The sequence below is a fragment of the Mytilus edulis genome, chromosome 1 (assembly GCF_963676685.1).
Source record: "Mytilus edulis chromosome 1, xbMytEdul2.2, whole genome shotgun sequence".
Taxonomy (NCBI): Eukaryota; Metazoa; Mollusca; class Bivalvia; order Mytilida; family Mytilidae; genus Mytilus; species Mytilus edulis.
The window spans coordinates 34,915,688-34,932,666 of record NC_092344.1 but is presented as its reverse complement, the minus strand read 5'-3'; the positions used below and the strand labels follow the sequence as shown (position 1 = coordinate 34,932,666).

The window sequence follows — 16,979 nt, the reverse complement described above, 5'->3', positions numbered from 1 at the left end:
TTTTTCTACAAGTCATGATTTCCCTGACATTAACATAGGTGTAACAAGGTACAAAACAAGCTCAGGGCACTATGAAAGTATTTTCTAGACTTTTGTTATGCTTTGCTAAATCTAGTCTGATAAGTTGAATCTTGTAACGAAAAAAAAACTCACCAAAACTGAAGTCAAAAGGTTCTATGGGTAGTAATCAAGCTTTGTCAGAAATTCATTTTAATCATAAAACAGCGAGGTAAACATGTGCATTCTAAATATAAAGAAAATTGTTGATGTATTTTTAGATTCCAGTCAGAGACAAATATTGTAAGATACATGAAACAGTTAGAAAATAAAGATTTATCTCTAGTACATTCCATGATTCCTCTCGGCTCCTGTACCATGAAGTTAAACAGTACTACAGAAATGATGGTAAATTTTGTTGGATTATTTTTGTCTCACCTCGTCAAAGTTGTGAAATTGATACATAGATGTGCTGTTTCCTGCAGTGACAGCATAATTTTTCTTTGAAAGTGCTAATGCTTACATCCACTTCATTTTTACTTTGGTGGATAGTTGTCTCATTGGCAATCATACCACATCTCCTTATTTTTATATTAAAAAATGACTTAACTAAGGCCAAAAAAAAATATATGTCTGTATCCTGCTGCCAAGGCAAAAAAATCAGGGTCGGTAGGTAGATTTTTTTTTTTATTTTTTTTTTATTATTTTTGCTTTCCCTGTCATATTAGCAGATGGTTAAATGTCATGTTTGGTTAGGGTCCTGTACCCTAAAATCATTTAATCTCTTTTTAAAGAAGCTTTAATTGAATAATCCTCCCAGTGTCGACATTTTTTAAACCTTAATTGTAGCACATTTGTGCTGGGAGCAGCCATTTTGATTGTTTGGGTATAGTAAAATATGGATCTGGATCGGACCGGAAACGAATTTTTCCAGACCGGAAACGATTTTTTTTCTGGAATTGAATAAAAAGATCTAGGGTCGGGGGCTTTGAGTCAGGGTCGGTTGGGAAACAGGAAACAGACATATATTTTTTTTTTGCCTAAATACAAATCACTGAGAGGAACCTAATTAGGCACAGTATGATTAGTCTTTAAATCTTTATTGGAAAAACAATTGATGATGCAAAAAACCATTGAAATAGAGAAATAATGAAATTTTATTATTCTCAAGTTGATATTGAATCTCCTTGTAAATTGATCTTATAACTATGGAAGAGAGACATTAGGAGATTTTATTATTCTTCAGTGTAGATAGAATCTCCTTGTGAAATTGGTCTTGAGGGGGACAATTTTCAACTTTTAAAAAAATATTGTAAAACTTACACAGAGTTTAATTATAGAATAAGTAATTGAAGAATTCAAATATGAAAAAATATGCAACGAGTGACCAAATAGCACATTAATTCACTAATGCTTGTAATGCACTACTTTAATATTTTTCAAATTTTCAATTCTTTGATTGATTATTTTTATTATTACATTTACAATGGGCTTTTTAATGGAAATAAGGTAGAAAATGTAAGGAACACATATTTTCTACGCATTCACAATTTGCTCTGATGCAACGTCATCGACAGCGTCCTGACAACACCTATTGTTGTATGAGGTCAGAAGAGTGAAATTATTGAGTTTATTTCAGTGGAAAATCACAGTAATTCATTGTAACCGATGTAATGAAACACATTATTATAAAGATAAATGAATTTTCTTTCTCAACTTCAGATTAATATGTTTCTGATGAGCAACTCCATTGTGATTTTATCTTGCACACTGCTGTTTTTTTCAAATAATCAAATATTTAAATTATGACTGGTTGTTTCTTAAAATAAGTTATGTTTTAAAAAAAAATATTGTTCTATGTTATAATTCAGCCATGTTCGTGGCCAGAGTTTGCCAATATACATCCATTTGTGCCACTAGAACAAACAGAGGGATATGCTGAAATGTTTAAAGAATTAGAAGAGGATCTTTGTGAGATTACGGGATATGACAAAATATCATTCCAGCCAAACAGGTCAGTAATTTGTTAATTGTTGCCCAGCAAACTAACCAAACAAATCAGTAATTTGTAAATTGTTGCCCAGCAAACTAACCAAACAGGTCAGTAATTTGTTATTTGTCTTCCACAAACTAACCAAACAGGTCAGTTATTTGTAAATTGTCGCTCCGCAAACTAACCAAACAGGTCAGTAATTTGTAAATTGTCTGCCTCAAACTAACCAAACAGGCCAGTAATTTCTAAGTTGTCTTCCGCAAACTAACCAATCAGGTCAGTAATTTGTAAATTGTCTTCCGCAAACAACTGATCAGGCCTGTATTTTCTGTCTTTTTGTTTACTGAAATGGAATGTCTGAATACAGCAAAAGTGAGACAAGAAATATAGAGTCCTATCATTGGTGATGTTGTTAGGCTGTAGCATTGTTATCCTATACTTGGACTTTACCTCAGCAGGCTCAAAATGGGAAAATGAATAGGTACACATACATCCTATTTAACACCTTTATTTTGCACCTGCGTCACCAACAGTGAAAGCTTATCTCGTTACTTCTCCACTCTGTCTGCGGTTTTCTGGATTCTATAGAAGGGAATGATTAAAAATTTGGTCTGGACCTAGGCTTCCAAAACGGTCACATATGGCGGACTAATGTAAATTTATCAGACATTGTCTGTCTGGGCCAAGCATGGTTAAACCTAACTTTAATCACCTCTCATTACAATCAATGGGTAATTGAGAGTCTGACAGGTAAGACTCCTGTGTCAGGTATTCTATTTGTACCTAGGATATTTAATCATTAATAAAGAAATGTAGGACTTCCAGATCTGCAAAATGTGTCTATCTTTGTCCTAAAAGATGTTTAGTTAGTACATTCTTTCAGATTTCAAGAAAAGAATTATATTTATTTTTGGTGTTAAACATTTTATGATTTAATATCTCAATTGTATTTACAGTGGTGCCCAAGGTGAATATGCTGGACTGAGAGCTATCATGGCTTACCTAAATGCAATAGATCAAAAACAAAGAACAGTAAGTTTTCAAACAACCAGTATAAGGTCTAGGAATGATGGCAAAAATATTCAAAAGGAATGTATAATGTTTATTTATATATTTGATAAATGATTATGCTTTTTTCCTCTCATTATTTTGAAAAATGATATCGCTATATCTTGATTAAGGTTACATAACAGTCAAGTAAATAAGATAAGAGTATGTAATTTTTTTTAATTTTCATGGTTAGATAATTTAATTTTTTTTTCAATCATAGATATTTTTCCCACATATTTTCAGGGTACTTATTCTGCCATTGCTGACGATTTTATCATTTTAAGGTATGTTTGATTCCTACGTCTGCTCATGGTACCAATCCAGCCAGTGCCCAGATGGCAGGTATGAAGATACAGCCCATAAATGTGGACAGAAATGGTGCTATTGATATGAAGCATCTTAGAGTCATGGTAGGTTAGATTACCAAAAAAATATAGTCAGTGGTTTATACTGTCTCTTGTTCTTTGAACTTTGTTTGTGGCAGCTAGCATAGTACTGGAAAAATCTTTTGTGTATCTCTCTTAGACATAAGGATGACAATCCGACACTTTTTGTATTAAGCTAGCTGCTATACATTTCAGAGGGTAGTAGACCTGCAGGCTACATAGTTTGTACACAAATGCTTTATGTTATAATTTCCTGTCTGTCGTATGTCAATCGTCTTCCACCTCATATTTATGGTTCACTGACTGCTTGAAAAAAATTAAAGTTTTGGTTATGTGACTTTCTGACTTTTTATTAGTAATGGGGTAACTATATTTGTAATATGGGTTCCTTGCAAGATCTTCAGAGGTGAATAGAGTGTATACCAGTAAGCTAAAATGTCTCACCTGCCCTACTGTTAATGATTAAAATTTGTGTTTAAAGTCTTGCCATAATACATAAGTCTGTTCAGATTTTATAAAAATTATTTACACTAAAATGTACAAGCAAGTCCTGTCTGACATCATCATTTTTATGCCCCATTTATGGGCATTATGTTTTCTGTTCTGTGGCTCTGTTCGCCCGTCTGTCCTGCTTCATGTTAAAGTTTTTGGTCAAGGTAGTTTTTGATGAAGTCCAATCAACTTGAAACTTAGTTCACATGTATGATATGATCTTTCAAATTTTAATGCCAAAATAGAGTTTTTACCCTAATTTCACAGTCCACTGAACATAGAAAATGATAGTGGGAGTGGGACATCCGTGTACTATGGAAACATTCTTCTTTTAGTTTTAATTTATGTTTGATTTTAATTTATGTTAATTCATCTGTGTTTAATTTTGTTTTATGATAATTCATCTATGTCAATTGTCTTAACTCATCAAATTACTTTTGATAAGAACAGATGCATTTGCTGTTTATAAAATACTAACATGTATCTACTGGTATTGTTAATGTTCTTATCAAAAACTAACATGTATCTACTGGTATTGTTAATGTTCTTTTAAAAAACTAACATGTATCTACTGGTATTGTTAATGTTCTTATCAAAAACTAACATGTATCTACTGGTATTGTTAATGTTCTTATCAAAAACTAACATGTATCTACTGGTATTGTTAATGTTCTAAAAACTAACATGTATCTACTGGTATTGTTAATGTTCTTCTCAAAAACTAACATGTATCTACTTGTATTGTTAATGTTCTGATCAAAAACTAACATGTATCTACTGGTATTGTTAATGTTCTGATCAAAAACTAACATGTATCTACTGGTATTGTTAATGTTCTGATCAAAAACTAACATGTATCTACTGGTATTGTTAATGTTCTGATCAAAAACTAACATGTATCTACTGGTATTGTTAATGTTCTGATCAAAAACTAACATGTATCTACTGGTATTGTTAATGTTCTGATCAAAAACTAACATGTATCTACTGGTATTGTTAATGTTCTGATAAAAAACTAACATGTATCTACTGGTATTGTTAATGTTCTGATAAAAAACTAACATGTATCTACTGGTATTGTTAATGTTCTAAAAATGTAGTTACTTGTTAGATGCTATTTATTCAATTAGGTTCAAGTAAGAGCAAAATGTCTAGGTATGATGTTTTGACAGTTATTTAACTGATCTGGTTTATTTTGCTTTCTTGTTTTTTTTTCAATAGTTTCTAATCTTTGTGAGAACTGCTAGAAAGTGACCTTTATGAGAAAGGTTAAAGGTCTGTTCAGATATAGTTCAATGAATTTAATTCTGAATATTCATGAAATTTTTGCAATTGGATTTAAGCAAACCACAATTAGTCAATCAATTATGAATTTCAGTAAAACACTTTTGAATTTTCGAATAATCAAAATGTTTATACCAATTTGATGCATTTTACATAAAATACTATATGGATGCAAACAAAATGATATTGGCTAAATTACAAGGAGATTTAGGGTTCAAGAGAGACGGCAAACCCAACAACACAATAAAACAGTAGCAAAAACCTAAATTTTAAAGTGTAAGCAAAGCTTCTTATCCATTTAGATATTGATAAACAGTTTAGATAGACATATTTTTGGATTCTATGAATTATATTACAGGTAGAGAAACATAAAGACACTTTGGCTTGTATGATGATCACCTATCCCTCTACAAATGGTGTGTTTGATAAAGATATCAGGTATGATTTTCTACATATTATAAATAAAAGTTGGGTTTTTTAGCATTTTTAATTGTGAAAGATAATTATGTAATAGAATAAGATATTTAATTAATATGACCAGTTTCAAAAAGTGATTATGAGATAAGTATAAGATATGGGTTACATATAGCATAACACCCAGAATGAACAGAATTTTTGTTGAACATTTCAAGTAAAAAGTTATCTAGCCAATAAACACATGTATTCTCAATTAATCTTTAAATAAATTTTTCAATAAATAACTTTTTTTTAAAAGTGGGGGGGGATGTTCTGTTTTACCTCTGTCTGTCTGTCCATCCATCTGTCAGTCCGTCCATCCGTCCCATGAATAATTTTAGTTGCATCTTTCTTAGGAACTGCATTACCGGGTTTTCTGAAATTTGGTTTCAGAGTTTATATAAGTCATCTATACCGTGTGATGCATTTTCAGATTCATCTTCTGTTTGCTGAACACTTGCATCATTTTACACATGACATCCAAGTTGAAAATTTTCGTCACATTTTTCTCAGGAACTACATTACAAGGATTTTGGGAATTTGGTAAGTCAGCTATACTGTGTGATGTATTTTCAGTTTCATCACTCAACAACTTCCTGTTTACCATCAAGTATTTGGGTGGCGGTATCACCAGTGAGCAGTAGCTCACAATTTCACTTCTTCTATTATTTAAAATCCTCCTTTTCATTGCAGAGAAATTTGTGATTTGATCCATGAATATGGTGGACAGGTATACTTAGATGGTGCCAATATGAATGCTCAGGTATTATTTATTGCGAAAGAAATGAAACCATTCGCCAGATTGAGTTTCTCTTTTTTTTTAGGATATTTAAATTTTCTAAGTTGGTTTTTTACTTTTATTTAATGTAGTATAAATCAAAATGAAGGATTGCCAATTTACTTCTCACAGTATGTACTTCATTTTTAGCATGTATGGAGTATTCATTTGGTAAGATGTTTATTTCCATTTCAGAGTAAATGCTATTATTTCTGTATGATTAATAACTCAAAATAAGGAGAGTGTTTTACATGTGTAATATCTTTCTTCACATCAGTATATTGTAATTTTAACATTAATGTAATCAAATCAAATGATTTTACTCGATACAAATTGCATGCATGTATTAAAAAAAGAAGATGTGGTATGATTGCCAATGAGACAACTGTCCACAAGAGACCAAAATGACACAGACATTAACAACTATAGGTCACTGTACGGCCTTCAACAATGAGCAAACCCCATACTGCATAGTCAGCTATAAAAGGCCCCGATATGACAATGTAAAACAATTCAAACGAGAAAACTAACGGCCTTATTTATATAAAAAAATTAACGAAAAACAAATATGTAACACATAAACAAACGACAACCACTGAATTACAGGCTCCTGACTTTGGACAGACACATACATAAATAATGTGGTGGGTTAAACATGTTTTAAGTTTCTTATTGCATTTTTAAGGTTGGTATATGCAGACCTGCTGATTATGGATCTGACGTATCTCATCTTAATTTACATAAAACATTCTGTATACCTCATGGAGGAGGTGGGCCTGGAATGGGACCTATTGGTGTGTAAGTAGAATCAGTATAAAAATTGTATAGAAGTATCTCTGTAAGTCAACTAAATGTTCACCAAACTCTGATATGACTAAGAAAAAAAATCATGTTGGTTTTATTTTTTAGATGTAAAAAATGTGTTTGACACGCAGACACAGATTTCTGATTGACTGATTTATTTTTACTGTTTATTGCCATTTTCAGTTTATTTGAGTTTATTGTAGTGACCACTCTTCTTCGGTCCAGGTAGATTAAGTACTGAGAGAGAACAACAGACATTCCAGAATAAACTGACAATCCTAGTCAATAAACCCTGTTATTAGCAGGGTTTGAAACTCACAACCTTAGTGTTGACAAAAAAAGGTTTATAAATAATTTACTTTAAAATGTATATGTATTGTTAGTTTTGACCAATTATACTTTCAGACGAAAACATTTGGCACCCTACTTACCAACACATCCAGTCATTCCTCCGTATGGCACAACAGGTCCAGAAGCCAAGTCATTTGGTGTAGTGTCTGCAGCACCCTTTGGTTCTAGTGCTATTTTACCAATCTCTTGGGCCTATATCAGAATGATGGGAGCAGAGGGACTACGTCAGGCATCAGAAGCTGCTATACTTAATGCTAATTATATGAGTAGAAGGCTTGATGGCTATTATAAAACATTATACAAAAATGAGGAAGGTCAGTTTACGTTGATAGAATTGAAGAAATGTGTTGTTTCTGTTTTGTTTTTTATGCCCCGCTGCCAGGGCAAAGGTGCATTGTCCGTCTGTATGTCCAAAAGTGGTTTCCTTTCTCTAACCTTAGTTTGCCTCGACTAATATTTTGAAACTTATGCACAATGCTTATTACCATAAAACACAAGTCAAGTTTTAATTTGGGTGGCAAACATACAATGTATTTTAAAAGTTGTGCCACTTTGAAATGCAAATGATATTGAAAAAATGAGTCGAAAAGTACTCATGTCAAAATTAACACAAGCACAATTTTGGGGAATTTTATTGTCCAACCTAATATAGCAACTAGCGTCCAATTCAAGATATGGAAAAATCCCCTTGGAGGTCTGGACCCTTAAAAGTAGTGGCCCCCTTTCCCCATAGTTATTCCATATATTGCTGTTATTATTTTACAACTTTTTTCTCTAATTATAGGTATGGTTGCTCATGAATTTATACTTGACTGTAGAGACTTTAAGAAAAGTGCTAATGTAGAAGTGATGGATATTGCAAAGAGACTCCAGGATTATGGTATGAACAAATACTTTAATGTAACTACTTCCTAAATGACATCATGGTCATAGAATAGATAAAGAAGATAATTATAAATTGTCGTTGGTCATCTCAACAAGATTGATTTTCTCGCTTTGGCCGTACAAACGAATAGAGATGACCAATGATAATCTGTTTATCGCTATTTTACCTATAACGAAATTGTTATCTACATTGACAATAGCATGTGTGTCCTTAGTTTTAGCAATAATTTTTTATTTCACTCTATTGTGCTAAGAAAGGAAATTGTCAGTCAGTAAGATCAAAGGAAAATTTCGTAAAATAGTGATAATAGTTTATCAATGCCAAAGTTGAATTCTAAAAAAAAACAATTAGGTGTGACTTTGCACAACTACTGTTTGTTTGTTAGCCTTGAACTGAATTTTCATGACTTAAGGTCAAGGATCAGTAAATAAACTAGTCCATAGATTTTTTTAAAACTTAGAACTCAATTAGATATTGAAAATATACATCAGAAAATGTAAAAAAAAGTATATGTCACCGACTTCGTTTTCATGAATTTCCATTTATAAAATGGTCCGAGAGGGTACTAAATTACATTGAATATATAGGGTGAATCTATATTTTTCTTCTACAATTTTCGGTTTCTAGTATAAATCACGAGAACCGCTCCATAGAATTTTTTTTTAAATTAATATTTTTTTCCTCTTTGTCTTACGAATTAGATGATATTAAAAAAAAATATGGTCACCGACTTCGTTTTCCCTGTAGAAGCGACGCAAGCCCAACATTTTGACAAAAAAACCATAAAAATTTGTGACGTCGTAATTTTTATTATATAACGTCAAGTTATCATGCTAATAATTTCCAACGTTCTTCGTGTTGATTACCACGATGATTATATGTTTCGTATTGATAGATTCATAAATTTTTATTTAGTATTACCAATATTCTTTATTCTTTATATTTTAGCACCTCATTATACACTTTTTCTTTTTTTTTCTTTTTTGCATTTTATTCTGCAATTTTTGCCCATTATTCTGTATTCTGTAAACCCCAATTAGACCCTCTTTTATGGAACATTTTAAAAAGAAATTATACGTTGTAAAAATGTGATATACATATCTAAAAAAATTACTAATTCCGACAAAAATACGTTGTAAGTACATGAACGCAAAAATGGTAAAATCTTAAAAATAGAAATCGTCAGGGTTACTGTATACAAGTTGACGCAATAAAAGATGTAATTGAAGCTATATTTTTTATGCCCTCTTAACTACCCCTGTACATCTGTCCGTCCGTCATTCCGTCTGACCGCCCGTCCTTCCGTCCGTCCGTCCCCCTTTATAGTTTATAGTTTTTCCGCAAAACATCTAGTTTGAATCCTAGAACGTACTTTGCTGTCTGCATGTGGTCAGGGTTTTGATCTTTATTAATATTTGCTCTAATGAGAGATAGTTGAACTTTGTCATTTTTGGGTAACCAATTCATAAATCTCTTAGACTATCTTGTAAGTCATCTGTTTACACTTTAACTCCATTCCGATATATGATTTGGCCACTTTTTTTTAGCAGCGGAACATGTAAAAGCTTGTGTTTTGGTACTATATCACGACAGAACGTGTTCTGTCCATATACTGCTGCTTAACATCGCATATATAAACAAACATTATATCAATGATTCTACAAATTCTTGAAAGAGTGTCGTGTGGTTTTTTATACATCTTCAAGTTAACAAGTAAAACACGCAGACAAACTGACATCTTTGTTAATATCTTATTTGTTCTGTATAAAATTTATTGTATACAAGTCTACATAAACGTTTTAAAAAGTTTACTAAATGGTTATTGTTTCAGAAGTGTACATATATATGCTCGAAATATATATAGAATCAGTACATGATACACAACATGTGACAAATAAAGGGGGGGGGGGGGGGGCGGGAAGTAATGACAGGAAACTAAATTAAACTAAGGCTTTGATGAATGTAAATTTCAATAAAACTGGAAGTTACATAAGGGGAACAGGAAAATAAGAATATATTGCATCACTTACAACAACCTTTAATTGACCAGTGATTTTTTATTCATTACTGACCAGCAACACCGAGATAATCCAACGATTTTTAAGGGTCCATATGAAGTGTGGACCTAAATGTTCTTTATCTTTAGATACATGTATAACGCTTATTCTGTAAAATCTTCAATTAACGATTTTGTAAAATTCTGTATATGGTCTACACTATTATATTAAATAATTATTCTAATATGACGTGCTTCTTTCGCTTTGTAAACAACACCGTGATAAAATTCTCGATATATCTATACTTAGCGCAGACTCCAAGATGTACACAAATGGCTGTTTAAATATGCCTCCCACGTAAATCCACATGTATCGTAACCTATGCGTAAACGGTTGTGGATTTCGCTGTGTTAACAATTACAATTGAATAAAAAACCCTACAGAACATTTATTCTGATTCTGATGCATAACAAAAAGAATTTACACATTAGAGAACGGGAAAATGGACAAAAACAAAACAAATTAAAATTCCGCGAAATTCCAGTAATGATTTTTGCGCATTAACGTCATTTCAAAACATGACGTCATACGAATGAAAACGTCAAAGCTGAAGGTTTTTCTATTGCGTGTACCTTCTACACTCGGATACAATTGCATTAAAATAAAGTATTGAGGTAGGTGTTGCTTGTTTTCTGTTCTATTACAATATTCGCACATTTACTGATTTCAGCAAGTCAACATGGCGGCTCCTTGGTTACAACATGTCAACAGTGAATTTGACGGTAGCTTACGATAAAAAATGCAAATCTAAAATTGCAAATGTTGGGTTTACTGAGAAGTAAAAAAAGTCATTTTGAATCACATTTTTTTCCAGCGGTTAGTTAAGAAATCATTCATGCAGGTTTATTAGATTTGTTTTAATTTATCGAACAGTGGGTAAAATAGAACAGCCACACACACGGTATACCCATCATCGCTTCAGTTTTTTAATGATCGTATTTGTCCTATTAGAATCGAAATAATTCATGGAAGCCATAGATTTGTTGTAAATTTACACATGGCCTGGGCCGTGATATTCGTTAATTTTATCCCTCGCTAACGCTCAGGATAAAATTCGAATATCACGGTCCAGGCCATGTGTAAATTTCCAACAAATCTATGGCTTCAATGAATTATTTCTTAATTTTATTTTCCGTTGTTATTCTTTATAATTTTGCAAACTTTTTTATTCAATTTTGACATTCGACAGGAGGTTGAGACATATGACATAAAACAGATGTACATATTTATGTTTGATATATCTACAACCTGAATTTCAGTATGGCGGGATTGAAATTTCTATAAATTCAGGACCTCAGGATTTCATGTTTTTAAGTCCGGGATTTCGGGATCAGGACCCCTGCAGACCCCACCCCTACCCCTACCCCGTCAAAAGCATATCATAAGATGCCTTCTCCTTTTTAATTTTCTTTTGGCCTTGTGTTGTTGTCTGGTTGCTGTCTTATTAAAGTACTGACTACTTACGGGATTTACATTTAACTTAAGGTACTGAAAGTCTGTGACACTGTGCATATTTTTCAGTCGGTATATATAGTAGTACTTTGATATAGAGGTGATCAATATATAAATCTCGTTCTCAACCTTCAAGTTTTATGAGTGAAATAGAATTGAGACCAGTTCTATTGTATATTTGAGATGCTACTTTCAGCTAGGGTACATTTTTTTTATTCGGTTAATTTTTACCCATATATATATATATAACAATTTCCTTTGAGGAGACAACCATACGAATCAATACTATTAGGATACTAAGCCCTGTATAAATCTATTTAAAGATTTGTGTTCTATTTTTAACATCGAAATTGCGGACGTGAAAGAAAGCACCATTACAAAAACAAAAACAAAAAACAACGTTAGATTACAAAATGTAGCGATGGATTAATGATCGTGAAACATCATTTTTGCTTATTTTTAATTTGTTATATAGTCTAGAAACTGTGTATGAATATTAAACTATTGTTCCAACCGTGAACAAGGTTAATTAATTTAAGTGTATTATAGTTTAGTGCCATCTATGACTGACTGACTCTTGGCGAATTTATGACCAGTATTAGTTTATGTGGTTCATTTCCTTCTCTCTAATTTGAAAATATTTTTACTTGTTCCGACTGGTGTGATAATTTTCAAAATATGGGAGAATCTTACCGTACAATACTAAGTTTTAACTTTAGTATTAATCTCCTAAACTTGCACCCCTAGCTTCTGCTTATTTTCTGCTAGACAATGTCTTTTCCAAGTGAATATAGGGTTTTTGAAAGGACAGTTTTGACATACTACATATAGAATACTTCCGAGACCACACTGTTTTTTCTCATCACAATAGTGAGCAACAGTTTTCACACTTGTTTTAACTGGTCGTCAGATATACAAACTCTATCACCCTACGTACTGATTTTCATTTTGAAGATCGTCTTCAGGACTGTTTTCATATTCATTTTCAATTTTTAATATAAGAAAAACAAGTTCATTCTCCTAGAAGTAACATACTTTCCGTCAAATTTACCGTTGACATTGTCTCAACGAAAAGTCGCCGGGTGCAATTTTAACATTGCAAAATCTGGTCAAAGGGACGTAATTCGTACAAAATGTCGCAATATTTCGCAGAATCCGCTAGACGGCGTTCATTTACTGTTACTTGACCTTAATTACAGCTCCATTGTGGACACTAATGATTGTATTACATACCACATAAAAAGGATTGCAGGAATTATTACAATAGGCAACACCTTCCACCAAAAACTAATTCCCTGAAAAAATAAACACACAAACAAGGATAGACAAAACAGCTAACAGCACATAGCCCAGAGAGTCTTGGCTTGTTACAGGCATGACAAGTGGTGCTGTTAAAACTGTATTGTGTTTATAAAAACCTCCTGCTTTTGCCTTATAAGTCATATTTTATTAAAGAACAAATGTAAAGAATAGTGACTGAATTTTTAGTTTTGCTTGAATCTTTTAGGATTCCATTCTCCCACAACATCATGGCCTGTGGTAGGAACATTGATGATTGAACCAACAGAATCAGAAGATAAAGATGAACTAGACAGATTCTGTGATGCTCTCATAGGTTAGTTAACTATAGGAATAATACCACCATTCATTTTTACCTATTAGTCTATATTAAATTGTCATTTTTCAAAAAATTGTGCAGAATTTCTTTGTTTTAAATAAAGAAATACTTGGCATGATTGAAGTTTTATCCTGTCCAGTACTACAGTGAAAATTTCACATAACATTTCAATGCATATGAAAAAAATAACCATCACTGGAAGTAAACCAATCAAATATTCACCCCTTTTATTTCTTTTAAAAGATCTTTAGTAACCATGTCACCTGAAATTTCCAAAGTTTTTAATGGTAACAACAAATGTAATGCTGCTTTGAAACACCAAGATATACGTTGTGCTCTCATTGGTTGGTAAACTATGTAAGCTCCCCTTTGATTTTCATAAATTTCTAATATGACATTGTGTAGTAATTGAACTTTATTCTTTGAAAATGTGAAGGGTGGTTCATGCGCTCATGGCACAGCTGTTTATTGGTTATTTTATCAAAACAGGGAAATGAGGTAAACTACTTCATAATTATGTCTATGTGTAAATAAATGTGAAAAAGTATTGTTTTAAACTGTGTCAGTAAAAGTAATCTCTTTTACAGCAATAAGAAAAGAAATAAATGATATTGAAGAAGGAAGATCTGATTCAAAAATTAATCCATTAAAGGTAAAAGATTTATATACATTATATAGAAATAAGAAGATGTAGTATGAGTGCCAATGTGACAACTCTCCATCCAAGTCACAATGTGTAAAAAGTAAACCATTATAGATCAAAGTACTGTCTTCAACACGGAGTCCTGGCTCACACCAAACAGAAAGCTATGTAGGGCCCCAAAAATGACTAGTGTAAAACCATTCAAACAGGAAAACCAACCGTCTTATCTTTTTGAAAAAAAAACCAAGAAAGACACATATGAACCTCATCAACAAATGACAACCACTGAACATCAGGTTTCCAACTTAGGAAAGGTGCAAACAAATGCAGTAGGTTTAATAGTTTTAATAGGTACCAACCTTCACCCTTACCTGAAACAATAGTGGAACATCACAACATAGAAAGACACTATAAAATATAAATTGAAATGGTAACTCAATCAAAAGACATTTATAACACAAAAAAGTGAACGTACACTGAATGAATAAATTTGATCTATTACAATGTAAATACAAAATCAACATTATGCACATTTAATACAGCACATTAAATTAATTAAAATCGTTACTATTTAAAGAAATTCTCATAATAGTTGTGATTAAGTTGATAGCTTAAACATTAATGGGCATTTAATAGAAATGAATTTGACAAAATATTAAGATATGATTTCTTTTGTTTCAAACATTCATAAAAGTGGAATATAGAAATAAGACTTACTATTATCAACAGTTTGGTTCAATTTATTCATAAATAAGCTAAAAATCGTTGTAGATGTTTTATTGGCTTGCAAGTCAATGATTCATGCTTTAAATCGGCATTTGTGCAACCTTTTATTTGACTTTTAGGGGAGATGGGTTGGACTTACTGTGAAAATAAAACAAATGAACAATTTCTGATATACAGTATTTGTATTTTTAATATCTTTGTCATATATTTTTCATTCATAATCCTCTATAGCTAGCAGATAAGCCTTGGATCTGTGTGACGACATTCTTATATTAATAAATTGTTATGATTACAGATGTCACCCCATTGTCAAAAAACAGTAATATCTTCTAACTGGGATCTACCATACTCACGAGAAGTGGCAGCCTTTCCATTAGTAAGTATTGGTTAATTCAATGTTGCTGATCATTTCTTTCTTAGCTTTAAAGACGCTTGTAAATATTCAGATTTTTGAATTCAATTCAAATTCATGGCAAGAAATATATCAGTTTACATTTTTTTTCAAAATATCTGAGTCTTTAGCTCATTTGGTCTGGTAATGTTTTCATCATTTTTTACTGTGTAAAGTTTTATGACCGAGGGATATGCTCTGATTAATCAACTGAGATGAAAGATCTCATAAGAAATGCAGAGTCAATTGTAATGTTGAACATTTGTTTAACATTAGAACCATCGACATTGTCTCGTTCCAAATCTTTGTAAAATATTTGAACACAAGAAAAAAAAAACATTGACTAGAATATGTGACTTTTATTACCAAAGGACCTGTACCACTGTGGATTCATTTAATTTCATGTACATTTAACTTCATGGTTTTGTCAAAGCCTTAAGAAAAATGTATAGAGGTTACTTTGTTGAACATTTATATTTTTGGTTCACTTTAGCAACGAAATCCACAAAAATTGGTATACACAAATAAAAAACAATCTACAGTACATTATAGTATACACTGATTTATTACAAAACAGTCACCAACATCAGACTTTTTAAAGTTTTGTAGCTTATTTTATTTTTGAAAGCATGTAATTATTTGTTTTTTAGCCCTACCTGAAAACAGGCACTAAATTTTGGCCTTCAGTATCGAGGATTGATGACATATTTGGAGATCAGAACATTGTTTGTACCTGCCCACCAATGTCATTATATGAATCACCATTTATTGAAGTTTTAAGTGAAAAAGATAAGGTCAGCCAGTAATTCTGGCTTTAAATTGAATTATTTTAAATAGTGCAAAACTTTATGATCTTATACATATGCTGGACATGTTTTAGGACAATTTGTCAACATATAACAATTACAAATAAATTAATGAATACTGTATATTTTAGACTTTGATGCATGTGTATGTTTATTGTGAATATTCAACAACTGACAAAAGTGTGAGACTAATTATTACCATTTCTTCATATGTTTTGAAGAAAAATTATAATATGAATTTTGATTATTGAAATATTCATTATATAACATTTTTTACATTCATTAAACATTGCATTAATTTCTGATTATTATTGTATATTCTGTTATTGCTTTGTGGCTGTGATATTTAACCACAAAACTGATGAATAAAGTTTAAGAGTATCATATTATTTTTATATGTCTTTCATGGTTAACAAGAAGCTTCTAACTAATAATGGTTGGAATATGATTTGGGGTATTAATTACATTATTTTTTGCTGATATACATGTATTATTTTTGCATTGAATAAAATGTTTGAATTTTTTTCTTCTTTTGTTCTAAGTATATTTTTTTTATTTTTTATTTTTCTACATCTATAAATATTCTGCTGATACAGTTCAATTAATTGTCAATAGTTTAACATGTCATGATTGAGTATTGTTAAAACAATTTTTCACTCCTCAACGAGAGGCAGAAGAAACCAAAGGGACAGCATTATATTACAATGTTGAATTCAGGATTTCTCAAAAAAGTTTGCTTGGGAGGGAGACATTAACTTTTAAGATTTCGGTTTAGTGACCACATTGTAACACTCTTCTAGAGAAATATA

The 16,979-nt window shown here is 31.6% G+C and overlaps 1 protein-coding gene across 2 annotated transcripts in view; it reads left to right on the top strand.

Annotated features, from left to right (window-relative positions):
• Positions 1-16,693, top strand: part of LOC139511622 (glycine dehydrogenase (decarboxylating), mitochondrial-like) — a 40,616-nt gene extending 23,923 nt beyond the window's left edge. Inside the window, exons 13-25 of one of the 2 annotated variants that reach the window (XM_071298548.1) lie at positions 279-405; positions 1,869-2,011; positions 2,947-3,022; positions 3,325-3,450; positions 5,561-5,640; positions 6,352-6,421; positions 7,122-7,234; positions 7,646-7,905; positions 8,376-8,471; positions 13,494-13,601; positions 14,192-14,256; positions 15,269-15,349; positions 16,015-16,693. In XM_071298548.1, the coding sequence (XP_071154649.1) occupies positions 279-405; positions 1,869-2,011; positions 2,947-3,022; positions 3,325-3,450; positions 5,561-5,640; positions 6,352-6,421; positions 7,122-7,234; positions 7,646-7,905; positions 8,376-8,471; positions 13,494-13,601; positions 14,192-14,256; positions 15,269-15,349; positions 16,015-16,170 (1,501 nt within the window). In that variant the 3' untranslated portion in view covers positions 16,171-16,693. Of the gene's footprint in view, positions 1-278; positions 406-1,868; positions 2,012-2,946; positions 3,023-3,324; positions 3,455-5,560; positions 5,641-6,351; positions 6,422-7,121; positions 7,235-7,645; positions 7,906-8,375; positions 8,472-13,493; positions 13,602-14,191; positions 14,257-15,268; positions 15,350-16,014 lie in introns of both variants that reach the window. The other variant, XM_071298555.1, reaches the window with a different exon arrangement.
• Positions 16,694-16,979: the final 286 nt, after the last annotated feature.